Source organism: Danio aesculapii, chromosome 3 (assembly GCF_903798145.1).
Source record: "Danio aesculapii chromosome 3, fDanAes4.1, whole genome shotgun sequence".
NCBI classification, from domain to species: Eukaryota; Metazoa; Chordata; class Actinopteri; order Cypriniformes; family Danionidae; genus Danio; species Danio aesculapii.
The window spans coordinates 11,286,993-11,306,992 of NC_079437.1; the positions used below are offsets into that span (position 1 = coordinate 11,286,993).

General features: G+C 35.1%; 1 protein-coding gene across 3 annotated transcripts in view; it reads right to left on the reverse strand.

Annotated features, from left to right (window-relative positions):
• Positions 1–20,000, reverse strand: part of prkar1b (protein kinase, cAMP-dependent, regulatory, type I, beta) — a 151,756-nt gene that overhangs the window by 35,897 nt on the left and 95,859 nt on the right. For all 3 annotated transcript variants that reach the window (XM_056453130.1, XM_056453132.1, XM_056453131.1), the window contains exons 8-9: positions 13,891–13,951; positions 5,057–5,178 (exon numbers count right to left, since the gene is read on the reverse strand). In XM_056453130.1, coding sequence (XP_056309105.1) covers positions 5,057–5,178; positions 13,891–13,951 — 183 coding nt within the window. The remainder of the gene's footprint in view (positions 1–5,056; positions 5,179–13,890; positions 13,952–20,000) is intronic.

Consider the following 20,000-nt stretch of genomic DNA (forward strand, 5'->3'; position numbering starts at 1 on the left):
TATAATATAATATAATATAATATAATATAATATAATATAATATAATATAATATAATATAATATAATATAATATAATATAATATAGTGTAGTATAGTGTAATATAATATAATATAATATAATATAATATAATATAATATAATATAGTGTAGTATAGTGTAATATAATATAATATAATATAATATAATATAATATAATATAATATAATATAATATAATATAATATAGTGTAGTATAGTGTAATATAATATAATATAATATAATATAATATAATATAATATAATATAATATAATATAATATAATATAATACAGTGTAGTATAGTGTAATATAATATAATATAATATAATATAATATAATATAATATAATATAATATAATATAATATAATATAATATAATATAATATAATATAATATAATATAATATAATATGGTCAATTACCAATGATATTCTCTTGGAAAGTACATTTGCAAGTGCTTGTCTGTCTGTCTGGAGCCACACACACATACATCTGGACGCAGCAGCATGTTTCCTCTCGGTCAGACTCAACACTGGCTCACATCTCCTTCCATTGTTCACCAATGAAGACCTAACCTTTCGGTACACGTGTGGCCTGTTCCAGATTCACTTCATACGGCTCATCAATCTCAGATTTATAACGTTCCCCGAAGGAAGAATTCTTACAAAAAGCTTTTCCAGTCTCACATACTTGTGATGTTACCTGAGCATAAATAATCTGCGCACTACAATAAATCTAATAGATATTAATGCAGAGTTTTACCTGTGTGATCTTTGGCTCCTCGACGTCAGGAATGTTTCATTTTGAGCAAGCAAAACCCAAAATCAAATCATTCCTTCAATGGGCTTTTCTAAGGGATTTCTGTCTGCCAGGCATAAATCATAAAGCCATTATGTCTCCTCTACAAGCCTCATGATCTTAGGAATCATTCATGTCTGTAGAGCAAACATTTCAGGAAAAAGTACATGCCAAAGTTTAAAAATGCCATATGATGATACTGTAAAAGGTGATTTTTTTTTTTACCGTGTGTACGCCAATAGATTAAAATGGTCTAATGTAAAAAACATATTTATTGCAGCACATAATTTTCAAGTCTGTCTGAAATTCTGTGACTGAGTTATAGTTTCTATGAAGCCCGTCAAAGAAAGCATCTGAATGCTCTGTGCAACAAAGCTATGTTGTGTACTTCAAAACATTGGTGTACGGCATTATGGTAACACTATGTGGCTGTGGTGATTCCAGGGGTTATGATTTACATATTGATTTTACTATCTATTTTACTTAATTACAAACTCTGTTTTTTAAATGTTTGAAACTTGTAAAACTCATTCCTGAGGTGCAGCTGATCACAGAGAGTTGGTACAGATCTTTTAATCCCAAAGTTTCTTTGCAAATCCTGTTCTGTGAACATGTTAATGAGCCTATCAACCAATTTGTTAGGCGCGGAATTCTTCACTCCTACATCATGCTACATCAAAACCACTGCGATTTGGATACTATTTTAACATCAGGATTTTTTTAAAAAAGAGATTTGCTACAGAGTTCTATCCAAACAGCTTCTTCACGAGTTCACACTTGCAATAGTTTCAGAATAAAGCGTATTTGGCGTGCTGTCCGGGGAGAGGGCTCTGAGCTCGGGGAAGACACCCAAACTCGAGTTATTCCCCTTATCAGAAAACAGAGAGGAATTGGGATTCGAGCGAAGTATCTAGCCCGGCCCCAGAACGCTCCCCCCGGGATTGTAATGCTTAAGAGGTGAGGTGACGGGGTGGTGGAGGAATGCTAATGTCGTAAGATGCTGCAGGTAAGACAGCTTTGGTATATATAGGGGTTTGGTCAAGAACTGATTGGATAATAGAATAATTGTCGATGACGTATTTGATACTGAAACTTCTGCACGTGCTCCTACCGAAATTTGTTTAGAAAACATCACTAAAAGTTGATTTTGCATCATAGGTGCCCTTTTATGTGCATACCTTATATTTTAAACTGTGATGCTGAGGTTATATTTGAAATATTTGAACTATCTTTGTTAGAGATAAACATCTTAGCATCTTAAACAGACATTTAACATCTTTATAAGGCACACCTGTCCAACTGCTCGTTAACCCAAATTTCTTATTAGAAAATAACATGGCAGCAACTCAAAGCATTTAGGCATGCACACATGGTCAAGACGATCTGCTGCATCAGAATGGGGAAGAGAGGTGATTTTAGTGACTTTGAACGTGGCATGGTTGTTGGTGCCACACAGGCTGGTCTGAGTATTTCAGAAATTGCTGATCTACTGGGATTTTCACGCACAACCATCTCTAGTGTTTACAGAGAATTGTCTGAACAAGGGAAAATATCCAGTGAGCGGCAGTTCTGTGGCCTTGCCTTGTTGATGCCAGAGGTCAGAGGAGAATGGCCAGACTCGTTCCAGCTGATAGAAAGGCAACAGTAACTCAAATAAAAACTCGTTACAACTGAGGTATGCAGAAGAGCATCTCTGAACACATCCAACCCTGAGGTGGATGGGCTACAGCAGCAAAAGACCACACCGGATGCCACTCCTGTCAGCTAACAACAGGAAACTGAGACTACAATTCACACAGGCCCACCAAAATTGGACAATAGAAGATTGGAAAAACGTTGCCTGATCAGATGAGTCTCGATTTCTGCTACGACATTCAGATGATAGGGTCGGAATTTGGCATCAACAGCATGAAAGCATGGATCCATCCTGCCTAGTATCAATGGTTCAGGCTGGTGGTGGTGGTGTAATGGTGTGGGGAATATTTTTCACACTTTGGGCTCATTAGTACCAATTGAGCATCGTGTCAACACCACAGCCTACCCGAGTATTGTTGCTGACCATGTTTATCCCTTTATAACAATAGTGTACCCATCTTCTGATGGCTACTTCCACTAGGATAACATACCATGTCATAAGCGTGAATCATCTCAGACTGGTTTCTTGAACATGGCAATGAGTTCACTGTACTCAAATGGCCTCCACAGTCACCAGAACTCAATCCAATAGAGCACCTTTGGGATGTGGTGGAACGGGAGATTCGCATCATGGATGTGCAGCTGACAAATATGTAGAAACTGTGTGATGCTATCATGTCAATATGGACTCAGGAGTATTTCCAGTACCTTGTTGAATCTATGCCATGAAGGATTAAGGCAGTTGTGAAGGCAAAAGAGGTTCCAACCCGGTACTAGTAAGGTGTACCTAATGAAGTGGCCAATAAGTGTACATTACACATAAAAGAAAAAACACAGCAAAGTAATCTTAGGGGCTTGTTCAAATCCCGAACCCAAGGTTTCACGCTTGCCTCAGTATTCACCACTACTAATAAACAGGTGAACGCATGGAGAGCACAGACTGAGAATGAGAGGCATTCAAATGAAGGGTTAGAGCACGACTTCACTCAACAGCCTGCTTATATTAGTGCTGCAACCTTCACGGAGAAGAGAATGAGAAGGAAAAAAAAGAGAGAGAAGCACTGAAAGTATGAGAACAGACAGAGACGGGAAAACAGACCCCTCAAGACTTCACAACATCTTCATAAATGTGGAGTTAATCAAAATATTGTTCAAAGATCTGGCAGTGAATGAGAAGAATGCTGAATCAGCATCACGAGGGGTTTCAGAACTGTAAATGTGTTCAGCGGTGTTGACAGCACACACACACACACAGAGAAAGAGAATATCAGCTAATGCAGGAGAGGACACAGAAAACACAGCAATAAACTTATGTGAACAGTATATTCGGTATATGGTAGTACCGAGTACTGAAAATGATAAGTGATTGCGCAATTCTGCTTATAAGAGATTTATAAAGAATAAATAGTCCTTATTTTAGATTAGATCACAAAGCTGGATGAAGTTGAGTTAATAAAGCATTGGTAACTATTAATATATGCCTGAATAATCAGTTATATAAATGTTAATTTGAATAGTTTATTAATAATTTACTTATTATAATTAACTGGTTTGAAAATAATGCAATACACATTTTAGTAATGAAAATGAATCATCATAAAACACAATCATTAAGCACATTAAACGTGCTTATAAGTCAAGAATATAAAATATTCATTATTTGCTAATGCTTATTAAATGGCTTATAGTGTGTAGTTATTATAAGGTGTTACCAAGAATCCTGTATTGCACTTTGCACAGAAATATTAACTGTTTTAAACATTGATAACAATGAGGAAAAAATTCCTAAGCAGCAAATCGGCATATTAGAATTTCTGAAGGATCATGTGGCGCAATGACATTGAAAATGCAACATTGCATCATATAAATAAATCACATTATAGCATATATTCAAACAGAAAACAGTTTAAATTGTGTTTATATTCAACTAAGGTATTGTTTACTGTATTATTTCCTCAAATCAATGTAGCTTTGGTAAGCAGAGGACACTTATAATTATTAAACAGCATTAAGCAAATGTGGTGCACTTTACACAACAGAGAAATCTCATTTGAATCTGTTTTGAGAGTGTGGAAAGGGTTGTTATAACAAGCGGAAATATGGCAAATTAGATTTCCAAAGGTACTGGGAATTTAACAGGATGGTCTGAAACTCTCTTTAATAAACAGACGCCTACATCCGAGTGCAGCGAAAGTTTAAAAGTTTTGTTTTCTTTGCAAAGATGAGGACCTTTATGCACAAATTGGTCAACTGAAGGAAGAAATACTGGGTACTAATGCCTCATTTCCACTGAAATGTATGGTTCAGTACAGTGCAGTACAGTATGGTTGAGTTCAGTGCGGGTCTCCTTAAACAAGCTTGCATTTCCACTGCCAACTTGGTAGGCGTGGTGTAATATGTTGAAAAAGAACCACATCGCCTGTTCCTACCCCCTGTTGCGATGTTATGTCTGTGTGGTTATGTGCTTGTTGCTGGGGCTTTTCCCCCCCTAATCTCACACTGCCCTTCTTTAAGGACAGTCTCGGAGGGGCTTTTTTCGCCTCCCTTTTCCCCAATGTATCTTATTTCCTATTTTTTCGATTTGCACACACAAACACACACACGCACCTCTGTTATGATGAAGAAATCATCTCCTGGCTCTCCCTGCACTACGATCTTCTCTCCGTCTTCAAACTGCACAGGCTCCAGAGCATCAGCCACCGTCAGCCTCTCCCACTTGTCCAGCGATTCTGCAACAACGCACAAACAGGCATTGTTAGTCACTTTGAAATCAGAATTCACACTTTTAATGAAAATGACACAAAATGACTTCCCCTCTTTCCTCAACAACATCTTTTGTTATTGATGATGGGTTTACTAGTATGAGTGTAAAATCAATTGCCATCATGTACAGTAACCTTTTCATTTTGGACTTGTGTAGTACTTCACAATAGGGAAGAAAAGACAAACATAACTTCTGTTTCATGCTTTAAAGGCAAATCTATTTTGCCCCTTTCTTCAGTCCAGGCTGTAATATAATAAATTCGTTAATAAATTTGGTCTCAGATGCAAATAAAAAAAATTGCTATATAATAAGTACCTTAAATTGTACTTGTTTAAACTGACCCAAAAATGGCAATACTATTTAAAGGGGTCCTGTTATGATTTTCAATTTAGAACATTAGTGTGTAGGTGTGGGCCTAAAACAGATCTACAAAGTTACAAATCTCAAAGTCCACTCCAAAGAGTCCAAAAGAGAAAATCTTTTCAAGAACTACACCAAATAGCTTAATTGGTTTCAAGATGTCACAAAGCAGTCCAAATCCCACCTACAGATTTCAACTGGAGGGTCGGGAGGGGCAAAACAACAATAATGCTGTATCTTTGATGTCTTGCTATATCTGTGTGAGCAAAAGTTGTACGTGACCCTCTTGACCAATATTCTGGACACAAATTAATCATACAGTATAATATTTGACATTCCAATAACATCGCTATTTTGTCATTTAAACATGATAAAATCATTCATATTCCTTTACATTTTCATTTCAAGAGTTCACTCTTAGCTGATGATTGATTATAAAGCGTGTTTGGCATGCTGTCCCGGGAGAGAGCCCTGAGCTCTGAAGATCCTCGAGCCTGGGGCTCCCTCCCATTTCATCGGGAGACAGGGAAGTATGAGCTCAGGTAGGTCTCGAGAGTTGTCCTGAATTCGTTCATTCAGCCTATTCCTTGAATATTGGGGGTCGCCATGGCGGAATGAACCCACAACCACACCAGCAAACATCTATGCGGTGAATACCCAGTACTAATACATACACTGTGCCAATGTGGTTCATTCAATTCAATTATACCACACGTATTTGGACGGTGGGGGAAAACAGAGCACCTGGGGGAAACCCACACGAACACGGGGAGAACATGATTCAGACCATCAGCTCATTAGCAGAAACTGAAAGATCTATAATGAGTGACAGACATCCAAAACATGTGAGGTGGTCCTCCAGGAACGTGGTTGAGAAACACTGTTTTAGTACATGGCCCAAACAGAATCAGTGCATTGTAAAAGAGCAATTCCAGCATTATGGATGTGACATTTGCAGTAAAAACTTAAAACATGAATTCACATTGAAAGTATATGTTAACTTTACATTGATATATCCGTTTATGTTATCTGAAACAACTAAGCACAGAGATATGAAATCAGAAAAATATCAATCTGTAAACATGTAAAATAGTTTAAATGAGGGAAATACACGTGCGTTTTGTTAGTGACCAAAAAAGTAGGTGAGTTTACACTATACAACATGCTTTGTAAAAATTCTGTGAATTAAACTGCACAACCCAAAAGAAAGAAAGCTAATCATAAGGATAATAGTTGGCTCATACACTCTCAGAAATAAAGGTACAGGAGCTGTCACTGGGGCAGTACCTTCTTAACCTTTGATATTTGTACTCGAAGAGACCATGTTGGTACCTCAATGGACCATATTGGTACATTTAAGGTGCATTTGGGTACTAATATGTACCTTTGAAGTACCACTGTGGTCTCTTTAGGTAGAGCTCGCAGTGACAGCTCCCATACCATTGTTTTTGAGAGTGTATATGGAACAAACATGACTGATTTTATTTTATTTTGTCATTTATTTTAGGAAAAACTTGGTTATGGATGTGATACCTCTGTGTTATGGATGTGACGGATGTAAAATTGCCCCTTGTGTTACTTTGGTAAATCAAATATAATAGTTTGAAAACACTGACAGAGATCATCTCGAGTATTTTTACAGTGCTGTAAACACAAACCACAAAAAGACCTGTGGAGTTTTGCTATTATTGTGAAAAGGTTGACATTTGCATGGAATTGCTCAGAGCGGAATAGGACCCCTACATTTGATACATTGAATACCATTACTAACAGAATTTTCCATCAATATACTGAGACAAGCATAAATCTGAAATCATTGGCAATGCATTAGAATAACAGGACTTTAAGAGAAAATAACAAAACTTGGATGTTTTTACAGACCCTTTCCAGAAAACAGCCCCCCCCCCCCCACATCCGGTGCTCCATGAGTGAGCAGTGGGTGTGACATCAGAGACATCAGACTAATGCTTTTATAAATAAACCGACTAATCGGAAAGACACCACGCTTATCATGAACTTCCTGAAGATATATATGCGATATAGACCTGAAACTGGAAGAGCTTCTGTTGCTCACAGACTATAGAGAGAGAGGAAAAAAAAGCAGCCAAAGCCATCATTCAATACCCAGCACATTCCAGAAACACTTCCCAGCGTCCAGCATCCATCACAGAGCCGTACCACACACGAACACACCAAAACCGTCTGGACATCTCCAGCTGCAAACCATAACACCCAGAAATTCGCCACAAGTTCACCAGTGAAGGCACTTTAAGCTGGATACTATTTGGGTTTATTTAATGAAAATGTAAAAATCTGTAGTATTAATAAAACGACTTTTTCTTCATCATTTTTCATTATGAATATGTGTTATTTAGCACTAGTACATTTTAACATAACTACCAAAAAACATTTTGCACAAAGCGTATATATGTAGAAACTCAGCAGACCCCTTTAAAATAATGACTTTTTTTCCGCTGCGTAAAACATATGCTGGATTAGTTGGCGGTTCATTCCGCTGTGGCAACCCCTGATGAATAAAGGTACTAACCTAAAGGAAACTGAATGAATGATGACGAATAAATGGATCCTGGAAACTAGATTTGTTTTTTTTTAATCGATTTCAGCTTAATCGTTAATGGAAGTTCAGCTTATAGGATCAAATTTTGAGTTCATTTAACTTTTTTCTATTAAGTACAATAAATGTAACTGAATTTACACTTTAAAAATTTCTTGCTGCCGTAAAAAACTTTTTTAGTCATCTCAACTTACAATCAAACAGACTAAAAATATAAAGTTAAACTTTGTATAACTTAAAAAATTTTGTTGAAACCTGATTAACTTCTAAAGTTAAGTTAAAGCAACATAATCGTTGTGGTATTGAGTTATATAATATATTATATTTCTTATATTTAACTAAATTAATTTCACTGTTAGGTTTTATAGTGTGTTTTGAAACTATATGCATCACCAAATGCACTAAACAAATAAATGTGAGATGGATTTAATAAGCGATGTCTGTGTCGTCAGTCATTCTTCATTTCCCATCATCCTTGTGCAGGACAGTAGCAGATCATCATTCTCAGATCTGACCTCAAAACTGTGTGTGTGTGTGTGTGTGTGTGTGTGTGTGTGTGTGTGTGTGTGTGTGTGCGTTGGGGCCGGCCTGTCTGCATGCCCCAGACTAATGGTCACTTTATCAGGCTGGCTAAGACATCCTCACGGCCGGGCAGACGTCCACCTGCTTCAGCCGTAACCTGAGCCATCAGCCCAAGCAAAATCAACATCTCATGCTTTAACCCCGATCAAAAAAAAAAACTGTGTAAAGTATGTGTCAGGGTTAGCACCTTAGACTTTCAGGATAGTGTAATGTAAAAAACTAAAATATGTCTCTGGGTGGTAAAGCATCAACAAAAATAGGACATTCATGACATTAAAATCATGATAGATAAATATTAATTTCCCCACTTAAAAAAAAATTAATATATATATATATATATATAATATATATACACACACATATATATATATATATATATATATATATATATATATATATACACACACATATACATATATATATATATATATATATATATATATATATATATATATATATATATATATATATTAATTTTTTTTTCAAATAACAAATAACATATTTACATTTATATGTAATATTTGTATGCACAAATAAGAGATTAGATCACAATATTTGCTAATTTTTACTTAAACATTACATATTTGAAAATATATTTGTTTTTACTAATATGATAATAAAAATAAACAAGCCAATTATTGCTTACTATTTTTCTGTTATTAAAGAAGAGGGGAGAGAATATTATTTTGGAATAAATATTTAAAAATCATAAATAGGTGATTGTAAAAGGACTATTTTTAATAGGTATTTGTCTTAATTATAAGGTATGAGATTGCTCAGATATATTTATTTTTATTTGTTTGAAAATTTGCTTATTATAATTATTTATTATGTTTCTGATAAGATCAACACAGAATATTTATTTGTATTAAATAAATATATATTTTTTTATTTATCTGACTTTGATATTTTTTATTATTATTATTTTATTCACAAGCCAGGTAATAACGTATAATTTGAATATTCATTAACTCCCACCCATCAGCATAGACCCTTTTCACATTTCCGGGTTTCTCAGTAGCGGAATGCGTCATGGCTGGGTAAACTTAGAGCGTGGTGAATCAGAGAGTACGAAATATTTTTTTTACAGTCCCATTTGCTGAAACAATAAAAGAAAAACTTCACGATGGTGTTATCAAGACTTCAGTAAGCAGACAAAAATTGTGTGAGACTGATGACGGCAGCCAGAGAAGGGAATAACATCAAATTCACTCTCAGCCACATAGACGCCGCATGACAAACACCTCACATAAGCAGAAATTTGTTATTTGTAATCTGACACAAAGGTGATATGATACATACATAAATGCATATAAATGTGCATACGTTTTTTTTTTTATCAAAATATTCAAAACTTTCAAGGATTTAAGATTATGATGACTATTAAACAAGTCTTGTGAAAAGGGTCCGTTTTAAACATTTGTTAGCTGGTTGCTAAATGGTTGCATACTAATCAAATCATATTCTAAAGTCCATCCAAAAGTTTCAATGACATTCCGAGCCTATAAATATCTAAAATATGACTCTTAAGCGTTTCTTCGTAAGACCTTACAAGTGCCAAGACCTCACAAACCACGAAACGTGCCAAGTATTTATGAAACAGCACAGATTTCACCACAATCTCCAAAAAAAAGTCTTATGCAAACAAAAACAGAGGCGAGAAGAAGAGTGAAGAAAAGAGGTCTGAAGAGCGAGAGAGCGGAGCGTTTGAAGACAGGTTGTGACAGGGCTGTGAAACAGAGAGAAAGAAAAACAGAGGAAACCCAGAGGAGGAGTGTGTTTGTTCAGCCATTTAATAACCCCATTTAGAGCGAGGAGTGACCTCAGGGTGCTGAAGGACGAGGGGTCAGTGCTCAACTGACCATCCTAATGGTGCTCCTCTTTGTCTCTCGCTCACCAAACAAAACCGCTGGAATGTAAGTGAGGACGTTTCATGCTGCAGAGGTGTCTGTCAATCAACACTACGATCTTCAAAATAAGCGTACACTGTAAAAACAGTTTCTGTATTTTGTGATTGACAAGTGTTTTACGTTTATTTGTGGCTGTGAATTGCAGATGTTGATCTCTGCTCTGTTGACTTTTGATGTTGAAAATTCAACTCTACAGTTTAACAAAGTGACTTTTATTGACATTTTAGTAGTTTGAAATAATATCATGTGTAAGAAAAGAGAAATAAGTCTGTAAATTAACAGAAAATGTACTGGCAGTTCATTACAAGGTGTTTGTAGCATATTGTACAACACCAACCCAGAAGATATATCACTTTAAACTATTACAATGTTAATAAAAGTCACTTTTTTGAACTTGTTAAGGTTAAAGTTGTTAAAAGAAAAAGCTCCTATAATGGCATTCAAAAGCATAAATAAATGAGGAAAATTAAGAAAATAAAAACATTAATCACAAAATATGAAAAACTGCTAGTTTATGGATACTTTTTACAGCGTACCTCAGGTTTTAAAGAGGCTCATTAAATTCAGCAACACGATCTTCAGTTATTAAAGGATTTTTTTGAAGGATTTGTGGCTATACAGAGTTCCTGAGTTGTTAAACAGCAGTGGTTCTCAAAGTGGGAGCCGGATTGCATGACAGTAGCAATGTTCTATTGCAAAAATATGAATTTAATTTATGCGCAAAAGTGAAATATTGTATAAAAGATTTGTGAATAATGCAACATTTCAATTCAATAAGTTAAAGAGAACAAAACTGTCACCTAATAAACTGCAGAATTTGCTATTGTAGGAGAAGCTCTGTCTTTTACTTGTATAATAAATTACTTGTACCTCAGACAATGTTGACACACAATGGTGACTTTGGAGGTGTGAGACATTTTTTGGGAGTACAGATGCTCAAGACAGTTCTGGAGGTAATAATACTGAACCACTGTGATGATAGACTTTAGCTGAGGGATTTTAGAATGACCAAAATAACTTTTCAAATGTTTTACAAAGATTTTCATTCCCTGATTTTCATTGATTAAAAAGCTGAATTGTCCTATCCACCTGACTTCACACATAAATGTGTCATGACCATTGTAAAGTAAATGTGTCAAGACTTCCAGTCTCACTCACTTTTATTCATTTTAAGCCAGAATTATGAGGAAAAAATAGCAAAACAAGGCAGAATTGTAAAATAAAAACTGAATTGCATGACATTAGCTTAGAATCCTTAGAATTTTTTATTTATCCTTATATACAGTTGAAGTCAGAATTATTAGCCCCCCTGAATTATTAGCCCCCCTGTTTATTTTTTCCCCAATTTCTGTTTAACGGAGAGATTTTTTCAACACATTTCTAAACATAATAGTTTTAATAACTTATGTCTAATAACTGATTTATTTTATCTTTGCCATGATGACAGTAAATAATATTTGACTAGATATTTTTCAAGACACTTCTATCCAGCTTAAAGTGACATTTAAAGGCTTATAACTAGGTTAATTAGGTTAACTAGGCAGGTTAGGGTAATTAGGCAAGTTATTGTATAACGATGGTTTGTTCTGTAAACTATCGAAGAAAAAAAATAGCTTAAAGGGGCTTATAATTTTGACCTTAAAATGGTGTTTAAAAAATAAAAACTGCTTTTATTCTAGCCGAAATAAAGCAAATAAGACTTTCTCCAGAAGAAAAAATATCTGATATACAGTGAACATTTCCTTGCTCTGTTAACAGGATTTGGGAAATATTTAAAAAAACAAGGTTGGTCATAATTCTGACTTCAACTGTAAATAACCGTTTCTATCGTATTGACTCTGTAGGTAAGGATGTTCTTCTGAGATATCTAAAATACCAGCACATGATGACTTTCTAAAGAAACAAAAAATAAATTTGCTGTGCATAAAATTTGTGTTTTAAAGCATTTTTTTAGAACTCAATTTGTTTGGGATTTATGGTATGACTAAGTTGTTAAAGCATCAATTCTCAATCAATCAAATTGTGTAGAATTTTGTTCCGGTGAGGTTTTATGAATAAACAGTTTTTATACAGTAAATTACAAAAGAACACTTTACAATAATGTTTAATTTATTGACATTTGTTGTCCACATAATAAAAAAAGTAATGAACAATACAGTTGAAGTTACAATTATTAGCTTGCTGTGATTTTTTTTTCCTTTTTCAAATATTTCCCAAATGAAGTTGAACAGAGCAAAGAAATTTTCACAGTATTTCCTTTAATATTTTTTCTTCTGGAGAAAGTCTTATTTGTTTTATTTCGGTTAGAATGAAAATGGTTTAAATTTTTTCAAAATCATTTTAAGGTCAATATTATTAGCCCCCTTAAGCAACATTGTTTGATTATCTAAAGCAGTGTTTCCCAACCCTGTTCCTGGAGGCACACCAACAGTTTATGTTTTGGATGTCTCCCTCATCTGACCCATTAACTTCAGGTTTTGGAGTCTCTTCTAATGCAGAGTTTCCCAACCCTGTCCCTGAAGGCACGCTAACAGTACACATTTTCATCCTCTCCCTAATCAAACACACCAGAAACAACTCATCAGAACATTAGAAGAGACTCCAAAACCTGAAGTTAATGGGTCAGATGAGGGAGACATCCAAAACATGAACTGTTGGTGTGCCTCCAGGAACAGGGTTGGGAAACACTGATCTAAAGAACAAACCAACATTATACAAAGATTAGCCTAATTACCTTAACTTGCCTAATTAACCTGGTTAAGCCTTTAATTGTCACTTTAAGCTTGAACTAGTATCTTAATATATCTAGTCAAATATATGTACAGTCATCATGGCAAAGACAAAATAAATCAGTTATTAGAAATGAGTTATTAAAACTATTATGAAACAAATGTGTTGAAAATATTCTCTCCGTTAAAAAGAAAATGGAGGGCTGCTAATTCTGACCATACTTCTATGTTTAAAATATTGATTAATATATGTTTCATTACAATAATGCATATGCAAAACATAAACTTGCACTTTTATTTCTTAATATTTAAGGATTTATAGATGATATGATATGCTATGATAACTAACACCAGCAACTGAGATCTAATAGCAAAGTGATAATAGCTCATTATTCTCTTTATTTAATGTAATCCTTTAACACAAGAATCGTTTGACAGCTGATTTAGCCATTTTCCTTTTTGTTGTGTTTAATAAATGAGCTGTGTGTTTTTCTTTTACAAACTGAAATCTCTTGACTTACCGAGTATAGACACCTTGCTGAGGAACTCCTCATACATCTTCCTCTTCCTCAGCGTGCTTCCCTAAAAAAACAAGAATGAAGTCGCAGTCAGAGACACATGGAGGACATCAGGTAACCCAATCTGCTGGCCTCTAATCAGTCTCGACGAAGCAAGAATAAGAAACAAAGCTGAGGGACTTTCCTCAAACACGCTGCTGAAGAACAACTATAAACATGCAGATTAAAGGGAACTTTTTGGCTTCCTTTTCTTTTGTTGGTTTGCAGCTCGGTCTCGCTCTAATACGCCAATGAAACACACACAGAGACACATTAAGTGGAGACGCTCCTGTAGGAAAGAAGAAACACAAGGGATCTTCTTATTGTCTCTGCTGTTTCTTCTAGATGGGTCTGAGATTAAACGAGATCTGAAGTTGAGTCTTCTTTATGCTGCGAAACAAATGTTGCCAAATTTTGTATAAAAATACAACAATAATACACATTATTGTTAAAAAAGTGATTAAGCATTGCATTATTCAACATTTTACTATGAAATCGTGACATAATTAAGTTATTTTTTTGCTAGTATAGCCTATGAATTTATATAATTGTTAAAAAATATCTAATTATTTTGAATATTTTAGTTTTTTTAGCAGCGCATTTTAAGGTAAAATGAGTTAAAGAAGACTGGTAATATTAGCACTATTGTTATAAGTTAATAAAAATGGTATATGTTTAAAAAATGTTCATAAAATATACAAATACCAACACAACACTCCGCAATACTTCAAATGCATATTTTTACACTGTAATTCTGGATTATAGCTATATAACCTTGCATAACTATTGCAAAAACATCAAATAATATACATTTTAATTAAAACGTTTGCTATTAAACATATAGAAAATGGCAGGATTTTTTTACCCTCTATTTAATTAGAAGTACAATGTTCTGTACTCAAATTTATTTCAGTGCTACTTATAGGTTCACTGTAACTATTCACTGTAAAAAACAATTGCTGTAATAAATACAATTTTTAAGTTTGTTCAAAGTGTCATTTATTTCAGTGTGGATGCCAAGCAAAGCGTAACAAAACTTTAGCTTTTTTTTTAAACAAAAACGAGGGGCGGCATAGTGACTCAGTGGTTAGCAATGTCGCTTTACAGCAAGAAGGTCATTGGTCCCGGCTGGGCCAGTTGGCATTTCTGTGTGGAGTTTGCATGTTCTCCTCGTGTTGGCGTGGGTCTCCTCTGAGTGCTCCGGTTTCTGCCATAGTCCAAAGACATGCACTATAGGTAAATTGATTAAGCTAAATTGGCTGTAGTGTATGAGTGTGTGTGAATGAGAGAGTGTATGGGTGTTTCCTAGTACTGGGTTGCAGCTGGAAAGGCATCCGCTGTGTAAAACATTTGCTGGAATAGTTGGTGGTTCATTCCGCTGTGGCGACCCATGATAAATAAGGGACTAAGCTGAAGGAAAATTCATGAATAAATGAATAAATAAAAAACACACTAGTGTAAAATGTCACTATAAACTTGAGTGTCCTGAGCTAAAAAAAAAAAAAAAGAATTAAAGCGACAGTTCACCCAAAAAAAGAAAACCTGAAATCTGATGACAGCCACCGACTTCAATAGTATTCTTTCATATTATGGCTACCATGAACTGTCTGGTCTCCAACATTCTTCAAAACATCTTCTTTTGTGTTCAACGGAAAGCCATACAAGATTGAAGCCACGATGACAAGAGTTTTCATTTCGGGGTGAACTAATGCCTTTACCTCCACCACCCCAGCGAACATGAAACGTATACGCAAATGTCCAGCCGCTGAGTGTCTGTGAAGATCCTCTGTGTTTTGAGGTCAGTGACCCCTCGACCCCTGGTGTTTGTGAAGAAGATACAAAAACATCAGAACATCTGAGACGTGACATGAGGATCTGCAGCGCTCCAGCGAGTGCTGGTCAAGCTTAATGGATTAGTTCACCCACATTTCCCAAACAAACACCATGTATTTCCTACAGACAGGAGCGTCTGTAAGGATCTGCTTACTGCAGACAGTGGGAAAGATGATGAGTGTTAAATGTGAACTGAAGCACTTCTGGATGGGAAACCTGAGGAGTGTTACATGGCATATTTATGTGTGTAAACGTCTGCTCAAATAGCCAACCAAAATACAGTGTGTTTTGCTTGACTTGACATTGTTCAGCATTTTGATGATATTTGTTGGATATCTTGATATATGAGCTGAACGGGAAAGGCAGTAGAGTGAGTCTGAGCAATATATTAAACATTTACAATATATTTGTAGGCAGTGCGGTTGCTCAGTGGTTAGCACTGTCGCCTCACAGCAAGAAGGTCGCTGGTTCGAGCCCCGGCTGGTTCAGTTGCCATTTCTGTGTGGAGTTTGCATGTTCTCTCCATGTTCGCATGGGTTTCCTCTGGGTCCTCCGGTTTGCCCCACAGTCCAAAGACATGCGCTATAGGTGAATTGAATAAACTAAATTCGTCGTAGTGTATGAGTGTGTGTGTGAATACAAGAGTGTATGGGTGTTTCCTAGCACTAGGTTGCAGCTGGAAGGGCATCTGCTGTCTAAAACATATGCTTAAATAGTTGGCAGTTCATTCCGCTGTGGCGACCCTTGATAAATCAGAAGGCGAAGGAAAATGAATAAATTAATATATTCGTTAATTAGATGATTAGCGAATAGCAACGAATAGCAAAATCATTAAATAAAACTACATTTAAAATGAAAATAAATAAGTGTGCAATAACCAAAAATTGAGTCTGTGCAATATAGTGAATATTTATATTGGACAAATAATATGTATAATATGGGATAAAATGGTCTAGAAATGCATAACTAAAATAATTCATTTACAGTGTTGGGGGTAACTAGTTACATGTAACGCTGTTACGTAATTTAATTACAAAATAAAAGTAACAGTAATTCGTTACAGTTACTGAAAAAAAATGTGTAGCTAAATACAGTTACTTATGAAATTGTTAAAGATTACAATAGGGGCTACATCTAAAAATATTCTTTAAAAATCTGGGATATGTTGAATAATATTAATCAGTTGCTTTGCCTGTTTTTGATATGGGTAGGGTAAATAGGGTAATTTGTAATCTATTACATTTCCAAAGTAACCTCCCCAACACTGTTCATTTATACAAACAAATACATTTAAAATAAACAAAAATAGCCTGGGTAATACAATTAAGCATTCCATCCAGGATTTTGCGATTATGTAATCGCTCAATTTATCGCAAAATCAAGCGAGATCTGCAGATCTCGAATTGTTTTCTGAAATACCGCAGATTTCCTGCAAATTCGCCGTCTAGATGGTTTCTATGACGTCATCACGACACAGATTCACCCAAAGATAAGGTCACGTGGACCCAAACAACCCTTGCTAAGTCTATTATAAATTATATTATACACATCAGTATCGTAGGAGGCTTACTTTGTACCTTCACGCTGGTCTGTGACTCAGCATTAAACCAGATGAAGAAGACATCGCATGTTAATTGTGAGTAAACTTTCAAAGTCACATTTACCCACAAATATTACTCCCAAACACCCAGAAAAAAAATTGAGGTGAGTGAAATTACTTAAAGATTTGTTGAGGGCACACCATATAATAGTGTCACGCCTCTTTTAAATTGCACGCGCTAACAGTGCAAGAAGCAGTGTGTGTGTGCACAGCGCATGAGCAGACGCAGCAAGCCAGCTTTCACATCAGCATTTCAACTTGTGGGGACTTTAAATTTACATCTCGTTTTCTTCTGCTTATCCGTTTTTTGGCTTATTTTTATTTGTTTTATTAGTAATATGTTAATGAGTATAGTTGTTAGTTGGTTACATATAAAATAACACCTAATTTCAATATTTTATAAGTCACAGAACCCAGTGTCTGGGTCTAGGAGTAATAAAAGATATATATAATAAAGACTTTTGTCTGTGGTATATTTTTTACAGCAAATCAACACAAAATAATGCAGTAAATATTGCCGCAAACGTTAAGAAAAGCCGCCGCAAAATCATACATTTTAGGCAGCAAAATCACAAAAAAGTCCCGCGAAATCCTGGAGGGATTGATAAAGATTTGGAGTATATTGGGTGTTGGATAATTCAAGAATGTGGTATGAATAAAACACATAAAACCAAAAAGAAATTAAAAATTAAAAATAAGAAGATTTATATAATTAAAACTAATTTTAATAAAATTATTCCAAATATATGTGCAAATCAAATCATCATCTATAACCTCGAATTAGTAAAAATAATTCTGGGAATTAAGTTTGCATAAGCAAATTATAAACAAAGTAAATGCAAAAATGCGAATAGTCAAATTATTGTCGCCTGGTTCAAATGACGTGGAATGCAGGATGTTTATCACAAACTTGCGGAACAATAAGACTCAAGCGAGAACTCAAGGGGAAAAACATCCAATGAGTTAACTAGAGCCAGTGACATTTAGTGTGAACCAAAATGAAACTAATTCTAGCCTTAAATAATAAAAAAAAAACTCATATTTAAGACTTATTAAACATCTATAGGAACCCTGTGGGATAATTTAACTTAAGTATTCCCCCATTAACTGTGGTCAGATATCTGGACCAAGTGAAACTAATTATGGTAATAAAGAAAACATCAGTCATCTAGAGTCATCAAGAATGGTTCAAGAGACATGCAGATGAACTTCTGTTAATGGACTGGTCTGCAAATACATCTAACAGGAACCCAACTGAACATTAGTAGTTTGACTTGGAAAATCAGGTTCGTGCTAGTTCCTGCACTCTGTAATGTACAGGAACTGGAGGTCCTGATGTAGACATTATTCTACCAGATACATCAGCAGACCAATTATCACTTCACTGAATCAATGCCTTGCCGGCAGCCATAGATTAAAGTGCTAAAGTAAGTCCTAAATGTTATTATTATGAGTCAAAGGTTATTACGATCATAATTGAATGGTTCATCAGTGTATATTTATTTCTGAATGGTCTCTGCCTCTTTGTAAGTTTCCAGGAAATGGAAAAAGCTTCTTTTTTATAAGATGAAAAGCGTACTATTAAAATCTAATATGTTTCTCACACATATGTTGTTACACACCATCAGGATTTTATGTTCACTGAGGACGTGGAATATGGCAACATTTTATAAACAGCTTCATGAATTACTGACTTCTCTCTAATTAACTACAGCCACACACACACACACACACACACACACACACCATATATTTGTTTAATTAAGAGCAGCTCATTGTTGCTAAAATATGACAGTCGCTCTCTTTTTCTGCTCACTCAACTAGTGTGTGTGTGTGTGTGTGTGTGTGTGTCTATGTGTGTGTGTGTGTGTTTGCTTAAGAAAGTGGGAAAGGCACTGCAGAGAAACCAAACGATGGCCTGACAGAAAAATCTAAATTGGTCTCTTGTCAGGCTCTGTGTGGAGAACAGTTTCCACGGAGGTTTGTGGAGCATTACAAATATTCATTTAAACATTCCCACAACACACACACACACACACAAACACAAACACTGCTACAGATGGAGCACTTGATGCCGACAACAGACTGGAAAGTTTGGTTAAGTTTGAGTTTCAGGCAGTGCAATTACTTTCAAAAGTTTCAATCTGGAAAGTGACGGATAGAGAACTTGTCATTTAAGAGAACTTCTCTTTCACAAGATAATAAGTAATTATAGTAAGTAATATTGTAACAAGAGTCTCAGGTGTGCTGACAATGTCTGTGAAGCTTCAGCTCAAATCTCCACAGAGCATCTAAAGTATAAGGTTGAAAATGCCAACGTTTGAGTGGGAATTAACCGTTTTTGGGTGTGTGTCTCTTTAAATGCAAATGAGCTGTTACTCTCTGCCCCCTTTCAGAAGTTTTGACATCTCTGTTTTAGATAATTAAGTATCAAAATAAGCAATTTGATTGACAAATTAAATGTATTTAGCCATTTTAGAGTTTTTTCAACTGCTTTGCAACAATGGATGAAAAACACTTTTTGTAAACATGGTGTAAAACATGGTGTAGATATGGTAAAATACTTTTACAACATTCAGTATACAATCTTAATATAAACTCACTATACATTCAACAATAAATCTCACTACAACTGCTTCAG